Raw genomic sequence first — 12564 nt, forward strand, 5'->3', positions numbered from 1 at the left:
CATCTTCTGCACATCTATCACTCCAGTTTTTAATTGCTAAATTATAATGATTTCGTCACTATGGCCTAATTATTGCCTTACCTTCTTAATCTTAATACATTTGCACACACTGCATATTGATTTTTGTATTGTGTTATTGACTGCACGTTTGTTTATCCCATGTGTAACTCTTGTGTTGTTTGTGTCGCACTGCGTTGCTTTATCTTGGCCAGGTCACAGTTGTAAATTAGAATTAGTTCTCAACTGGCTTACCTGGTTAAATAAAGGTGAAATCAATTTACATTTAAAAAGTAACATTTTGCGACTGCAAGGCTGGCATACTTCAGAATAATTTTGGTAGCTCATGTGGACAAATAGCCAAACCGAAAACTGCAGACATTACTAGTGCCTCCCCCGCTATCAAACCGACATAAAACATTAAATGATTCAGAAATCTCAACGAGCAAGCAAGTCGCAGCAATGAAGAATTGAGTGCGTGCGCGTTCATGCAAGTCGCAGTCATGAAGAATTGAGTGCGTGCGCGTCCACGCGAAGAGCGGTGGAGAATTCTGGCAAGGGGTGCTTTTCGGCACAACACCGGAATGTTTTTATAGTTTCTTATTTAATACCCCGTCCAGCTGTTCGCGGTAATGCACCGTTAACTTTGGATGCCAACCGCGGTTAAACCTTAAACCCCATCGAAGAAGAAGTAGAACGCTCCAGCCCAAGTTACACCACCCCATTCCCGAAAATGGATCGCTCCTACAGACAGTGAGTCACGTGGCCTGCTATATAAACCAGGCAGACAGGCAGGCAAGCAGCCAGCTATACTGCTCGATTGAACGTAACAATGGGTAAAACGAGTGACCTAAGGGACTTTGAGCGTGGTATGATCGTAGGTGCCAGGCGCGCCGGATCAAGTGTCTCAGAAACGGCCGCCCTCCTGGGCTTTTCACGCACGACAGTTTCTAGAGTTTACCGAGAATGGTGTGACAAACAAAAAACATCCAGTCAGCGGCAGTTGTGTGGGCGAAAACAACTAGTTGATGAGAGAGGTAGAATGAGAATGGAAAAAATCGTGAAAGCTAACAGTCGGGCCACAAACAGACAAATAACAGCTCAGTACAACAGTGGTGCGCAGAACGGCATCTCGGAACGCACAACTCGGCGATCCTTGTCACGGATGGGCTACAGCAGCAGACGACCACGTCGTGCAAACGAGGAGTGGAAAAACATCGCCTGTGTAGATACGGTAAGGAGGCAATAGAATGTAGACTGTTCTATTGTCATTGACCAGATTGCCCCACATTCAACAAATCTGGCCTAACTAAGTGGAAAGTCGTCAAATCCGTCATGATTTATTTATTGTAACTGGCCCACAGTGGTTAAGTCCAATTTTAATATAGTTGGTTGTTTTCGCTGCATAACATTTAGAAGTTGCCCCTTTTCAGATTTAGAAGTGACTGCCAAATTCTAACTGCCTTTCCTATAAACTGGGTAGCGTAGTTAGTATACAAAAGTCATGGTAGTCAGTCGTTTTAAACTAATGCATGTGTTGGTTGACATCCATACAAGCATTATACTCCAAGTTTTACCTCGACACACAGTATAGTGTGAAATACACATAAATAATATCCTAAATATAGGCTATTTTGCTGGGGGAGGAGGAGATTTGGGATCTTCCTTCACTGTCCTTTAACTCACGCGTTTCCATGGCAATGCCATTGTTTGTTTTGGTTGGATTGATTGACCTCTTTACCATGTCAGCTGGCTGTAATCTCCAGGAGACACATTTGATGTCAGCAGTGCTGTAAAAAGTACTCACTACATATTCGTCACCAAACCTACTGGCTCCAGGTCATCTACAAGTCTTTGCTAGGTAAAGCTCCGCCTTATCTCAGCTCACTGGTCACCATAGAAACACCCACCTGTAACATGCGCTCCAGCAGGTATATTTCACTGCTCTTCCCCAAAGCCAACACCTACTTTGGCTGCCTTTACCTTCCAGTTCTCTGCTGCCAATGACTGGAACGAATTGCAAAAATCACTGAAGTTGGAGACTTCTCTCCCTCACTAACTCCAAGCATCGGCTGTCAGAGCAGCTTACCGATCGCTGCAGCTGTACACAGCCCATCTGTAAATAGCCCACCCAACTACCTACCTCATCCATATATATATATATATATATATATATATATATATATATATATATATATATAATGAAATATTCTTATTAAATACTTTTTTTCTTTACATATTGCTGATATACAAAAAAAAATAAAGGGAACACTAAAATAACACATCCTAGATCTGAATGAATGAAATATTCTTATTAAATACTTTTTTCTTAGTTGAATGTGCTGACAACAAAATCACACAAATTATCAATGGTAATCAGATTTATCAACCCATGGAGGTCTGGATTTGGAGTCACACTCAAAATTAAAGTGGAAAACCACACTACATGCTGATCCAACTTTGATGTAATGTCCTTAAAACAAGTCAAAATGAGGCTCAGTAATGTGCGTGGCCTCCACGTGCCTGTATGACCTTGAATCCTCGAGCTGACAAAGTGAAAAGTCTGTGGATGTGCCCTTGAGCAAGGCACTTAACCCCAATTGCTCCACGGTCGACATTGATGATGGCAGACCTTGGCCGTGACCTGACTCTCCAAGGATGTCTCGGGGCGAGGGGGATATGCAAAAATAATAATAATTCCAATTCATACATGTGTATTATCACACATTAATGTGTAAAGTAGGACAAATATAAGCCCTCACCATATGATGTATGCATAAAATTACATTTGAATGTGTGTATTCTCAATTTTGAGTGTTTGTAGTGCAGCTGTAAACGATGTACGCAAACATTAAAACAAATATTCTGTCTGAATTACATATATATATATTTTTTTCCCTTATAGGTACGGGAACTTGTCCTTGACAACTGTAGCTCAAATGAAGGAAAAATTGAAGGCCTTACAGCAGAATTTGTCAGTCTGGAATTCCTCAGTTTGATAAATGTTGGTTTAATCTCTGCCTCCAACCTTCCCAAACTTGAGAAACTCAAGAAGGTAAAGTTTTGCTTTAGAATTTATTTATTTTTTACACAAGCTTACATTTACAGTACGTTTTTTTTTTTTTTTTACACATTTTGTGTTGGAGGGGAGAAGGGGTAAAAAAAGCAATTGACTACGTTCCTAATGGCACTACCTTTTGAGGCCCCTTCGTCTAAAGTAGTATTACATTTACATTTAAGTCATTTAGCAAATGAAGGAAAAAATTGAAGGCCTTACAGCAGAATTTGTCAGTCTGGAATTCCTCAGTTTGATAAAGCCTCCAACCTTCCCAAACTTGAGAAACTCAAGAAGGTAAAGTTTTGCTTTAGAATGTATTTATTTTTTACACAAGCTTACACTTACATTTGTACCTTTTTTTTTTTACACTTTAAAAAAGAAAGCAAGCTCTTATCCAGAGCGACTTACAAATATGTATGTAAGGAATAGGGTTTCATTTGGGACGTAGTCATTATTTTCTGAAAGGCTGTTACTTGCTTTGGTGTTTTTGGACAGAAGTGACTGATATCTTCACATTATGTTGCAGTTGGAACTCAGTGACAACAGAATCTCTGGTGGCCTTGACGTGTTAGCAGAGAAACTCCCCAACCTCACACATCTAAATCTAAGCGGAAACAAACTGAAAGACATCAGCACGTTGGAACCTTTGGTAGGTACACAACTCCCGGTAGAGCACAATACAGTGCGACACAATCTCATTGTCTCAGGCTGTCTCAAATGACACTTTTCCCTTTTGACCATAGACCTAGTTGGCAGTGTGATGTTTGTTTCCCTATGATAGTAAAGTTAATGCTGACAGACACGGCAGCTCTGCTTCTAGCTCCTAAGCAACTTTGCAGTATTTTGTTATTAGCCCAGAAAGTTTTTATGTGTTAATACATACAGCCTGAAATAACTTTTGGATAACAGCACAGCGGTCACTCACCAGCATTACGACCAGGAATACGACTTTCCCAAATTTGTTCGTACCCACCAGGGCAATTTAAGTTATCCCAGAGGCTGCTCCAAGACACTACCGGCGGAGAAGAGGTATTCGGAGTGGACTTCTAGTCCGACTCATGAGGCGTGCACACCATTCACCACTTCTGAGTATATTACTCGCTAATGTTCAGTCTCTGGACAATAAAGTAGACGAGCTCAGGGTGAGGATCTCCTTCCAGAGAGACATCAGGGACTGTAACATACTCTTTCACGGAATCATGGCTCTCTTGGGATATACTGTCCCTGTCCATACTGCCAGCTGGGTTCTCAGTTCATCGTGCAGACAGGAATAAAGAACTCTCCGGGAAGAAGAGTCGATGGTGTATGTTTCATGATTAACTACTCATGGTGTGTTTGTGATAACATAGATACTCAAGTCCTTTTGTTCACCCGACCTAGAATACCTCAATCAAATGCCGACTGTATTACCTCCCAAGATAATTAACTTGGGTTATAGTCACAGCCGCGTATATTCACCCTCAAGCCGATATCACAAACTGGAAACTACATCCCGAGGCCGCATTTATTGTAACTGTGGATTTTAACAAAGCAAATTTGAACAAATTGGTACCAAAGTTCTATCAACACATTGACTGTAGTACTCGCTTCGGAAAACCACTAGACCACTGCTACTCGCCCTTTCGCAATGCCTACAAGGCCCTCCCTTCGGCAAATCAGATCACGACTCCATTCCTTCCTAGGAGGCAGAAACTCAAACAAGAAGTACCTGTTTTAAGTTCTATTCAACGCTGGTCAGACCAATCAGAATCCATGCTTCAAGATTGTTTTGATCACGCAGACTGGGAAATGTTCCGGGTAGCCTCTGAGAATAACATTTGACGTATACACAGACACGGTGGCTGAGTTCATCATTAAGTGTATTGGGGATGTTGTTCCCGCGGTGACGATTAAAACCTAACCAGAAACCGTGGATAGATGGCAGCATTCACGCAAAACCGAAAGTGCAAACCACTGAATTTAACCATGGCAAGATGATTGGGAATATGGTTGAATAAAAACAGTGTAGTTATTCCCTCCGTAAGGCAATCAAACAGGCAAAACATCAGTACAGAGACAGTGGAGTCGCAATTCAATGGCTCAGACACGAGCCATATGTGGCAGGGTCTAAAGACAATCACGGATTACAAAAGGAAAACCACCCACTTCGGACACTGATGACTTGCTCCCCGACAAGCTAAACACCACCATCGCCTGCTTTGAGGATAACACGGTGCCACCGACGCGGCTCGCTCCCTAGGATTGTGGGTTCTCCTTCTCCGTTGGCTGAGGTGAGTAAGACATTTAAGCATGTTAATCCTCGCAAGGCTGTCGGCCCAGACGGCATCCCTCGCTGCGTCCTCAGAGCATGCGCATAGCAGCTGGCTGGAGTGTTTACGGACCCATTCAATCTCTCCCTATCCCAGTCTGCTGTCCCCACTTGCTTCAAGATGTCCACCATTGCTCCTGTACCCAAGAAAGCGAAGGTAAATGAACTAATTAACTATCGACCCGTAACACTCACGTCTGTCATCATGAAGTGCTTTGAGAGGCTGGTTAAGGATCATATCACCTCTACCTTACACCCTAGACCAGGCCTCTGCAAAGGCCGACCCGGGGGCCGTATGCGGCCCGCAACCTGATTTCAATACGTCCCGTGGAATCATGTTCGGATCACAAAGAATTTGCAATAGTAAAGTTTTGAAAAATGTGTTTGTATTCATTGGGCTTTGAATTTGAATAACAATCTTTTGCGTAATGATTTAACTCCCAGCGCTTGTGGGACATTTATTTTGAAGGCATGTATAAATAACAACTGCACGAGGACAGACCGTGACTGACAGGCTGACACACGCGTCCTGTCAGCTAGCTAGAAATTGTGCAAAAATTAGTTTTTCAAAGGAAAGTAGACAATGAATGTAGGGTGTTCCAGCAAGAGTGGACATCGAAATATTTATTTATTGAGGTATCAGGAAAAGCTGAAGGCAAAGGGAGGATCGCTGTCCTGAAAGACTACAACTTGTCCTGACACTTCCAGACGAAGCAGAGAAATATAGGAATGTGTTTTCTGAGCAGTGGGCAAGTGCATCGAAAGAGTTGCTTTATCAGTTGCAAAAGCAGCAAGGACTTTTCACAAAACTGCATTCAGCAAATGACAGAATTGCAAGAGCTAGCTATGTACTGTCCCACAAAATTGCTAAACATAGCAAGCCATTCGCTGAGGGTGAATTCATTGAAGAATGTTTAATTGACTGCAGCAATACTTTGCCCCGACAAGAAAGAGCTGTTTGAAAATGTTTCCCTGTCAAGACGAACAGTGACACGGCGTGTTGAGGACGTCACAGAGAATATGGAACAACAGTTGAAAGACACGGTAAAGGATTTAGCCTATTTCTCCTTGGACCTGGATGAGAGCAGTGATGCATGTGACATGGCACAGTTGTTGATATTCTTACGAGGCATAACCCCAGACTACAGAGGAGCTTGCTTCAGTGCAGTCAATGAAGTGCACAACCACAGGGAAAGGTTTATTGGGGGAGGTTAATAAGTGTGTGGCAAAGCTGGGACTGCGTTTTGAAAAGTTATCCAGTGGGACCACTGATGGTGCCCAAACTTGACAGGAGAAAACTTTGGCCTTTTGAAAAGGATATAAGATCAAGTAGCTGAGCTGAACCCAGATCAGAAAATTATTTTCCTGCATTGAATTATTCATCAGGCGGTGCTCTGTAAATGTGTACTGAAAATGAGCTATGTTGTGGATAGTCACTAAAGTATGAGCAAAAATCATAAGCACAAAATCTTTAAACCACAGGCGGTTTGTCTCGCTGTTGGAAGGGTCATGCAGATCTCCCCTACCACACAAATGTGAGATGCCTGAGTTTGGCCAAGGTGCTTAAAAGGGTGTGGGACCTGAAGTCCGAGAGTGCTGAGTTTTTGCAAGTGAAGGGAAAATATGTGGATTTCCCTCAACTGCAAGATAAAGAACGGTTGGCAGATTATTTTGTTGCCTTCACCGTGGACATCATGGCCCTCATGAATGAACTGAATTCCAAACTACAAGGGAAGGGCCTTTTTCCACATCAGATGTACAGCCTGATCAAAACCTTCAAGGGAAAATTACTCCTCCTGACACGCCAAGTAGAAGCCAACAATCTCACCCACCTTCCGACACTACTAGTCTGTTCCCTATCAGATGACAACAATCTCACCCACCTTCCGACACTACTAGTCTGTTCTCTATCAGATGACAACAATCTCACCCACCTTCCGACACTACTAGTCTGTTCTCTATCAGATGACAACAATCTCACCCACCTTCCGACACTACTAGTCTGTTCTCTATCAGATGACAACAATCTCACCCACCTTCCGACACTACTAGTCTGTTCCCTATCAGATGACAACAATCTCACCCACCTTCCGACGCTGCTAGTCTGTTCTCTATCAGATGACCAGTGGGAGAAGTATACATCGCTGCTGCGTGCTTTGAACAGTGAGTTCTCATCGTTTTGAGGATTTCAAAGTGTTGGAAAATGGTTAATTCTCAAATATTAAAACGGCATACAAAGAACAGCATACAAAAAACACATGGATAGCATACGATAGATTCATTTTAGACTACACAAGCTTACAAACAATTACAATGGTCAAGTCACAAGAATGGCTTCAGATCAAAGTCTACGTTGAGACCGAAGGGAACAAGGGTCTTTAAATTAAAGAGCCAGGCAGTCTCTCGTTTTAACAATAAATGATCAAGGTCACGCCCTCTCCTAGGGAGGGTGACATGTTCGATGCCAATATAACGCAGAACCTATGTATGTGAACAGACCTTTTCAGTGATGAAATATAGCAAGTCAAGTCACAGATCATCTCTTACTAACTCCCACCTTTCAGCAATCCTGCACATAGTGACGTCAGAAACTATACCTGACTTCACTGCTCTAGTCAATGCCCATCAGACTTCACTCCTCACACAGTAGTTTAAATGTAATGTTGAGTGCTTTAACTTTCTTCTGTTTTTATGCATACCTGTTAACAAGAGTTCTGTCCGTGGTGCTGAATGCACAGTGTACTTTTCCCTCCATATAGTTAATTGTATGTTTTAATAATGAAAATACCTACCAAAAGGAGAACATTGATGTGGTTTATTTATGTGCATGTTAAAGTAAAATAAGTAGCATATCTGGATGTGATTTACAGTAATATCTGTCAACACAGTCGTACACATGATGTATAATCCTGTAATATGATTCTGGCCCACGATGGCAAAAATATATTCTGTCGCCCTCCATGGAAAATAATTGCCCAGGCTTGCCCTAGACCCACTTCAATTTGCTTATCACCCCAATAGATCCACAGACAATACAATCACCATCGCACTGCACACTGCCCTATCCCATCTGAACAAGAGGAATACCTATGTCTGAATGCTGTTCATTGACTATAGCTCAGCCTTCAACATCATAGTACCCTCCAAGCTCATCATTAAACACGGGACCCTGGGTCTGAACCCTGCCGTGTGCAAGTGGGTCCTGGATCTCCACTTTGCAGATCCTCAACACTGGGGCCCCACAAGGGTATGTGCTCAGTCCCCTCCTGTGTACTCCCTGTTCACCCATGACTGCGTGGCCACGCATGCCTCTAACTCAATCATCAAGTTTGCAGACAACACAACAGTAGTAGGCCTGATTACCAACAATGACGAGACACCCTACAGGGAGGAGGTGAGGGCCTTGGTGGAGTGGTGCCAAGAAAATAACCTCTCCCTCAACAAAACAAAGGAGCTGATCGTTGACTTCAGGAAACCGCAGAGGGAGAACGCCCCTATCCACATCGATGGGGCCGCAGTGGAGAAGGTGGAAAGCTTCAAGTTCCTTGGCCTACACATCACTGACAATCTGAAATGGTCCACTCACAAAGACAGCGAGGTGAAGAATTCGCAACAGCGCCTCTTCAACCTCAGGAGGCTGAAGAAGTTCGGCTTGGCTTTTACAGATGCACAATTGAGAGCATCCTGTTGGGCTGTATCACCGCCTGGTACGGCAACTGCACTGACCGCAACCACAGGGCTCTTCAGAGGGTGGTGTGGTCTGCCCAATGCATCACCAGGGTCAATCTGCCTGGCCTCCACGACACCTACAGCACCCGATGTCACAGGAAGGCCAAAAAGATCAAGGACATCAACCACCCAAGCCAGAGCCTGTTCACCCCTCTATCATCCAGAAGGCGAGGTCAGTACAGGTGCATGAAAGCTGGGACCGAGAGACTGAAAAACAGCTTCTATCTCAAGGCCATCAGACTGTTAAATAGCCATCACTAGCCGGCTACCACCCAGTTACTCAACCCTGCACCTTAGAGGCTGCTGCCCTATATACATAGACATGAAATCACTGGCCACTTTAATAACGGAACACTAGTCACTTTAATAATGTTTACATACTGCTTTACTCATTTCATATGTGTGCGTGTGTGTGTATATATTGTATTCCATTCTACTGTATTTTAGTCGATGCCACTCCAACATTGCTCGTCCTAATATTTATAGATTTCTTAATTCCATTATTTTACTTTTAGATTTGTGAATTGTTATATACTGCTGTACTGTTGGAGCTAGGAACACAAGCATTTCACTACACCCGCAATAACATCTGCTAAATATGTGATCATTTGATGTGGCACTCTACTATAAAATCTAGTGAGAGATTTTATTCAGGCAGTGTTGTTCACCCCCTAAATCCCCTAACCCATTTGGTCCCACAGAAAAAGCTGGACAGCCTGAAGTCTCTAGACTTGTTCAACTGTGAGGTGACCAACCTGAACGACTACAGGGAGAGTGTGTTCAAGCTGCTCCCTCAGCTCACCTACCTGGACGGGTACGACGCGGAGGACCAAGAGGCATCCGACTCGGACGGAGAGGTGGCCGGTGACGACGATGAGGGTGGGCAGCCATTTAGTTTTCTTGTTGCGGGAATATGAGGAAGTGCAGATGTGAGTGGAATGGGGGTGTTCTGTAGCTCAGTCGGTAGGTCATGGCACTTGCAAAGTTAGGATAGTGGGTTTGATTCACGGGACCACATACATACAATGTATGCTTGCATGACTAAGTCGCTTCAGATAAAAGCATCTGCTAAATGGCATATTATATATTACAATCCAGATTAGTACATCGTGGGTGTTTTGTCATTCAAGGGAATTCTATTGTGTATTTGGTAGGGTTTGTCAGCATGTATCTGTGTGACTGACAATGGATGTGATATATATTATTTTATATATATTTTAATTTTAGAAGGGAATGAGGATGGAAAGGAGGAACACTTTGACAAGGACTGTGATGAAGAGGAGTAGTAGTAGTAGAGGAGGAGGAGGTAAAACCTTTTTTGGTTTGTTTGTGACTCAATAGTTTAATGTGGGTTATAGTTTGAGAGCTCTGTGGATGCTGACCTGCTCTGTCACTTCTCTCCAGGAGGAAGACCTCGGCATTGATGATGAAGTTGACGATGGTATGTAATTTTCATACTTTTTGTCACAAGCTCATGTTAAAGCTCATGTTTCACGTTTGGATACTTTACTAAGTACAGCATCATATAGTATAATAAGCCTTTCCCATTTCTCCCAGAAGTCAAGGCTGTACAAGGAGAGAAGAGAAAGCGAGAGCCTGACGACGATGACGATTAAGAGCAAAAAACGAAAGCATAGTGTTACCAACTCCTTCCCTCTCCAATAGTTGTTACATAGGATGAGCCTTCACTAGAATACAGTATATACATATGAAGTGGGTAAAACAGTATGTAAACATTATTAAAACGGCAGAAGTCTCTAAGGTGCAGGGTTGAGTATCGGGTGGTAGCCGGCTAGTAACAGTGACTAAGTTCAGGGCAGGGTACTGGTCGGTGGTCAGCTAGTAACAGTGACTAAGGTTCAGGGCAGGGTACTGGACGGAGGTTAGTTACAGTGTCTAAGTTCAGGGCAGGGTACCGGGCGGTGGTCAGCTAGTAACAGTGTAAGTTCAGGGCAGGGTACTGGGCGGTGGTAACAGTGACTAAGTTAACAGTGTAACAGTGTCTAAGTTCAGGGCAGGGTACTGGGCGGTGGTCAGCTAGTAACAGTGACTAAGTTCAGGGCAGGGCGGTGGTCAGCTAGTAACAGTGACTAAGGTTCAGGGCAGGGTACTGGACGGAGGCCGGCTCGTGGTGACTGAGTAACAGTCTGATGGTCTGGAGATGGAAGTTGTTTTTCAGTCTCTCATTCCCAGCACTGTCTTCGCCTTCTAGATGGTAGCGGGTTGAACAGGCCGTGGCTCGGGTCCTTGATGATCTTCTTGGCCTGTGACACTGGGTGCTGTAAATGTCCTGGAGGGTAGACCGTGTGCCCCCTGGTGATGCGTTGGGCTAACCTCATCACCCTCTGGAGAGCCTTGCGGTTGCGAACTGTGCAATTGCCGTACCAGGCGGTGATCCAGTCGGACAGGATGCTCTCAATGGTGCATCTGTAGAAGATTGAGGGTATTAGGGGTCAAACCAAATTTCTTCAGCCTTGTCATGTTTTTTTTCATACTGAACGCAGCCCTGGTTTGATTTAAGTCAAAACGATGTAAATACCTGAATGTTTGTTTAGCAACGATCAACGCGGGTGTTTCTACAAGTATTTCATTTTCAATAAATGTGCAAACATTTCTAAACTTGTTTTCACTTGGTCATTATGGGGTATTGTGTGTAGATGGGTGAAGGGAAAACATGATTTAATCCATTTTGAATTCAAGCTGTAACACAATGTGGAATAAGTCAAGGTGAATGAACACTGATATTCCTCTTTCTACTATCTTTAAACATACCAATGTTTAAAATGTTTAAATGTTTTGTATTGCAACAGTTGTGAAAGAATGACATGAATAATTCACCAAAAATTGTATGTGTGTTAGGCATCTGTGATAAGTTGATGTAATAGATCTATTATTCAGGTTCCCCTAGTACCCGAGTCCTGACATGGAATCATCTAACAATTAAAAATATCAGATGTGAGTCACATTTGAAATATATTGAATGATCTATTTTCCTCTATGCCAGGCTATATGAAGAAGACAAATGACATTGACTCCTGGGGTGTTGAATTGTTGCTCATAGCAACCCTGGTTATCTATGAACGTTGGAACATCTTAACCTGTTTTTGTTTTGACATTATAGAATATTGATAAGGCCTCAATGGTCTTCCTCTGCACCCATGCAGGACTAGCCACCCCCAGAGCACAGCTGCACCCAGCACAGCTGGAAAGGACTAGCCACCCCCAGAGCCTGGTTCCTCTGCACCCAGCACAGCTAGAAAGGACTAGCCACCCCCCAGAGCCTGGTTCCTCTGCACCCAGCACAGCTAGAAAGGACTAGCCACCCCCCAGAGCCTGGTTCCTCTGCACCCAGCACAGCTGGGTATTATGTTACAGGTGAGACATACCCAGAAATGGTCAACGTCTTGTCGAGCTCTCAAACCCAGGCCTTATGGATAAACCCTCAAAACGACTACATTAGCTTGGAGGAGCT

The 12564-nt window shown here is 43.5% G+C and overlaps 1 protein-coding gene across 9 annotated transcripts; it reads left to right on the forward strand.

The window, feature by feature from the left end:
• Positions 1-440: 440 nt before the first annotated feature.
• Positions 441-11711, forward strand: LOC118374024 (acidic leucine-rich nuclear phosphoprotein 32 family member B-like). 9 transcript variants are annotated; one of them, XM_052511387.1, is made up of 8 exons: positions 441-1231; positions 2903-3052; positions 3582-3704; positions 9839-9971; positions 10320-10398; positions 10497-10533; positions 10650-10919; positions 11158-11711. In XM_052511387.1, the coding sequence occupies exons 1-5, from the start codon at positions 830-832 to the stop codon at positions 10376-10378; spliced, it is 867 nt and encodes a 288-aa protein (XP_052367347.1). In that variant the 5' UTR covers positions 441-829; the 3' UTR covers positions 10379-10398; positions 10497-10533; positions 10650-10919; positions 11158-11711. The 9 variants fall into 9 exon arrangements, with proteins under 9 accessions (XP_052367347.1, XP_052367348.1, XP_052367349.1 ...); XM_052511386.1 differs by having other exon boundaries at positions 443-1231; positions 9794-9971; XM_052511384.1 differs by lacking the exons at positions 441-1231; positions 2903-3052 and adding exons at positions 3314-3349; positions 8385-9264 and having other exon boundaries at positions 9794-10021.
• The last annotated feature ends 853 nt before the right edge of the window (positions 11712-12564 follow it).

The sequence above is a fragment of the Oncorhynchus keta genome, unplaced genomic scaffold (genome assembly GCF_023373465.1).
Source record: "Oncorhynchus keta strain PuntledgeMale-10-30-2019 unplaced genomic scaffold, Oket_V2 Un_contig_6766_pilon_pilon, whole genome shotgun sequence".
Lineage (NCBI taxonomy): Eukaryota > Metazoa > Chordata > Actinopteri > Salmoniformes > Salmonidae > Oncorhynchus > Oncorhynchus keta.

What these genes read in the sequence shown, in the direction of transcription:
- LOC118374024 (XM_052511383.1), top strand. Translation starts at nt 8,461, where the DNA reads ATGCTGTTCATTGACTATAGCTCAGCCTTCAACATCATAGTACCCTCC. An exon ending in TCTATCATCCAGAAGGCGAG is followed by an intron (nt 9,265 to 9,793) that starts GTCAGTACAGGT and finishes TTGGTCCCACAG; the next exon opens with AAAAAGCTGGACAGCCTGAA. An exon ending in GGCCGGTGACGACGATGAGG is followed by an intron (nt 9,972 to 10,319) that starts GTGGGCAGCCAT and finishes TTTTAATTTTAG; the next exon opens with AAGGGAATGAGGATGGAAAG.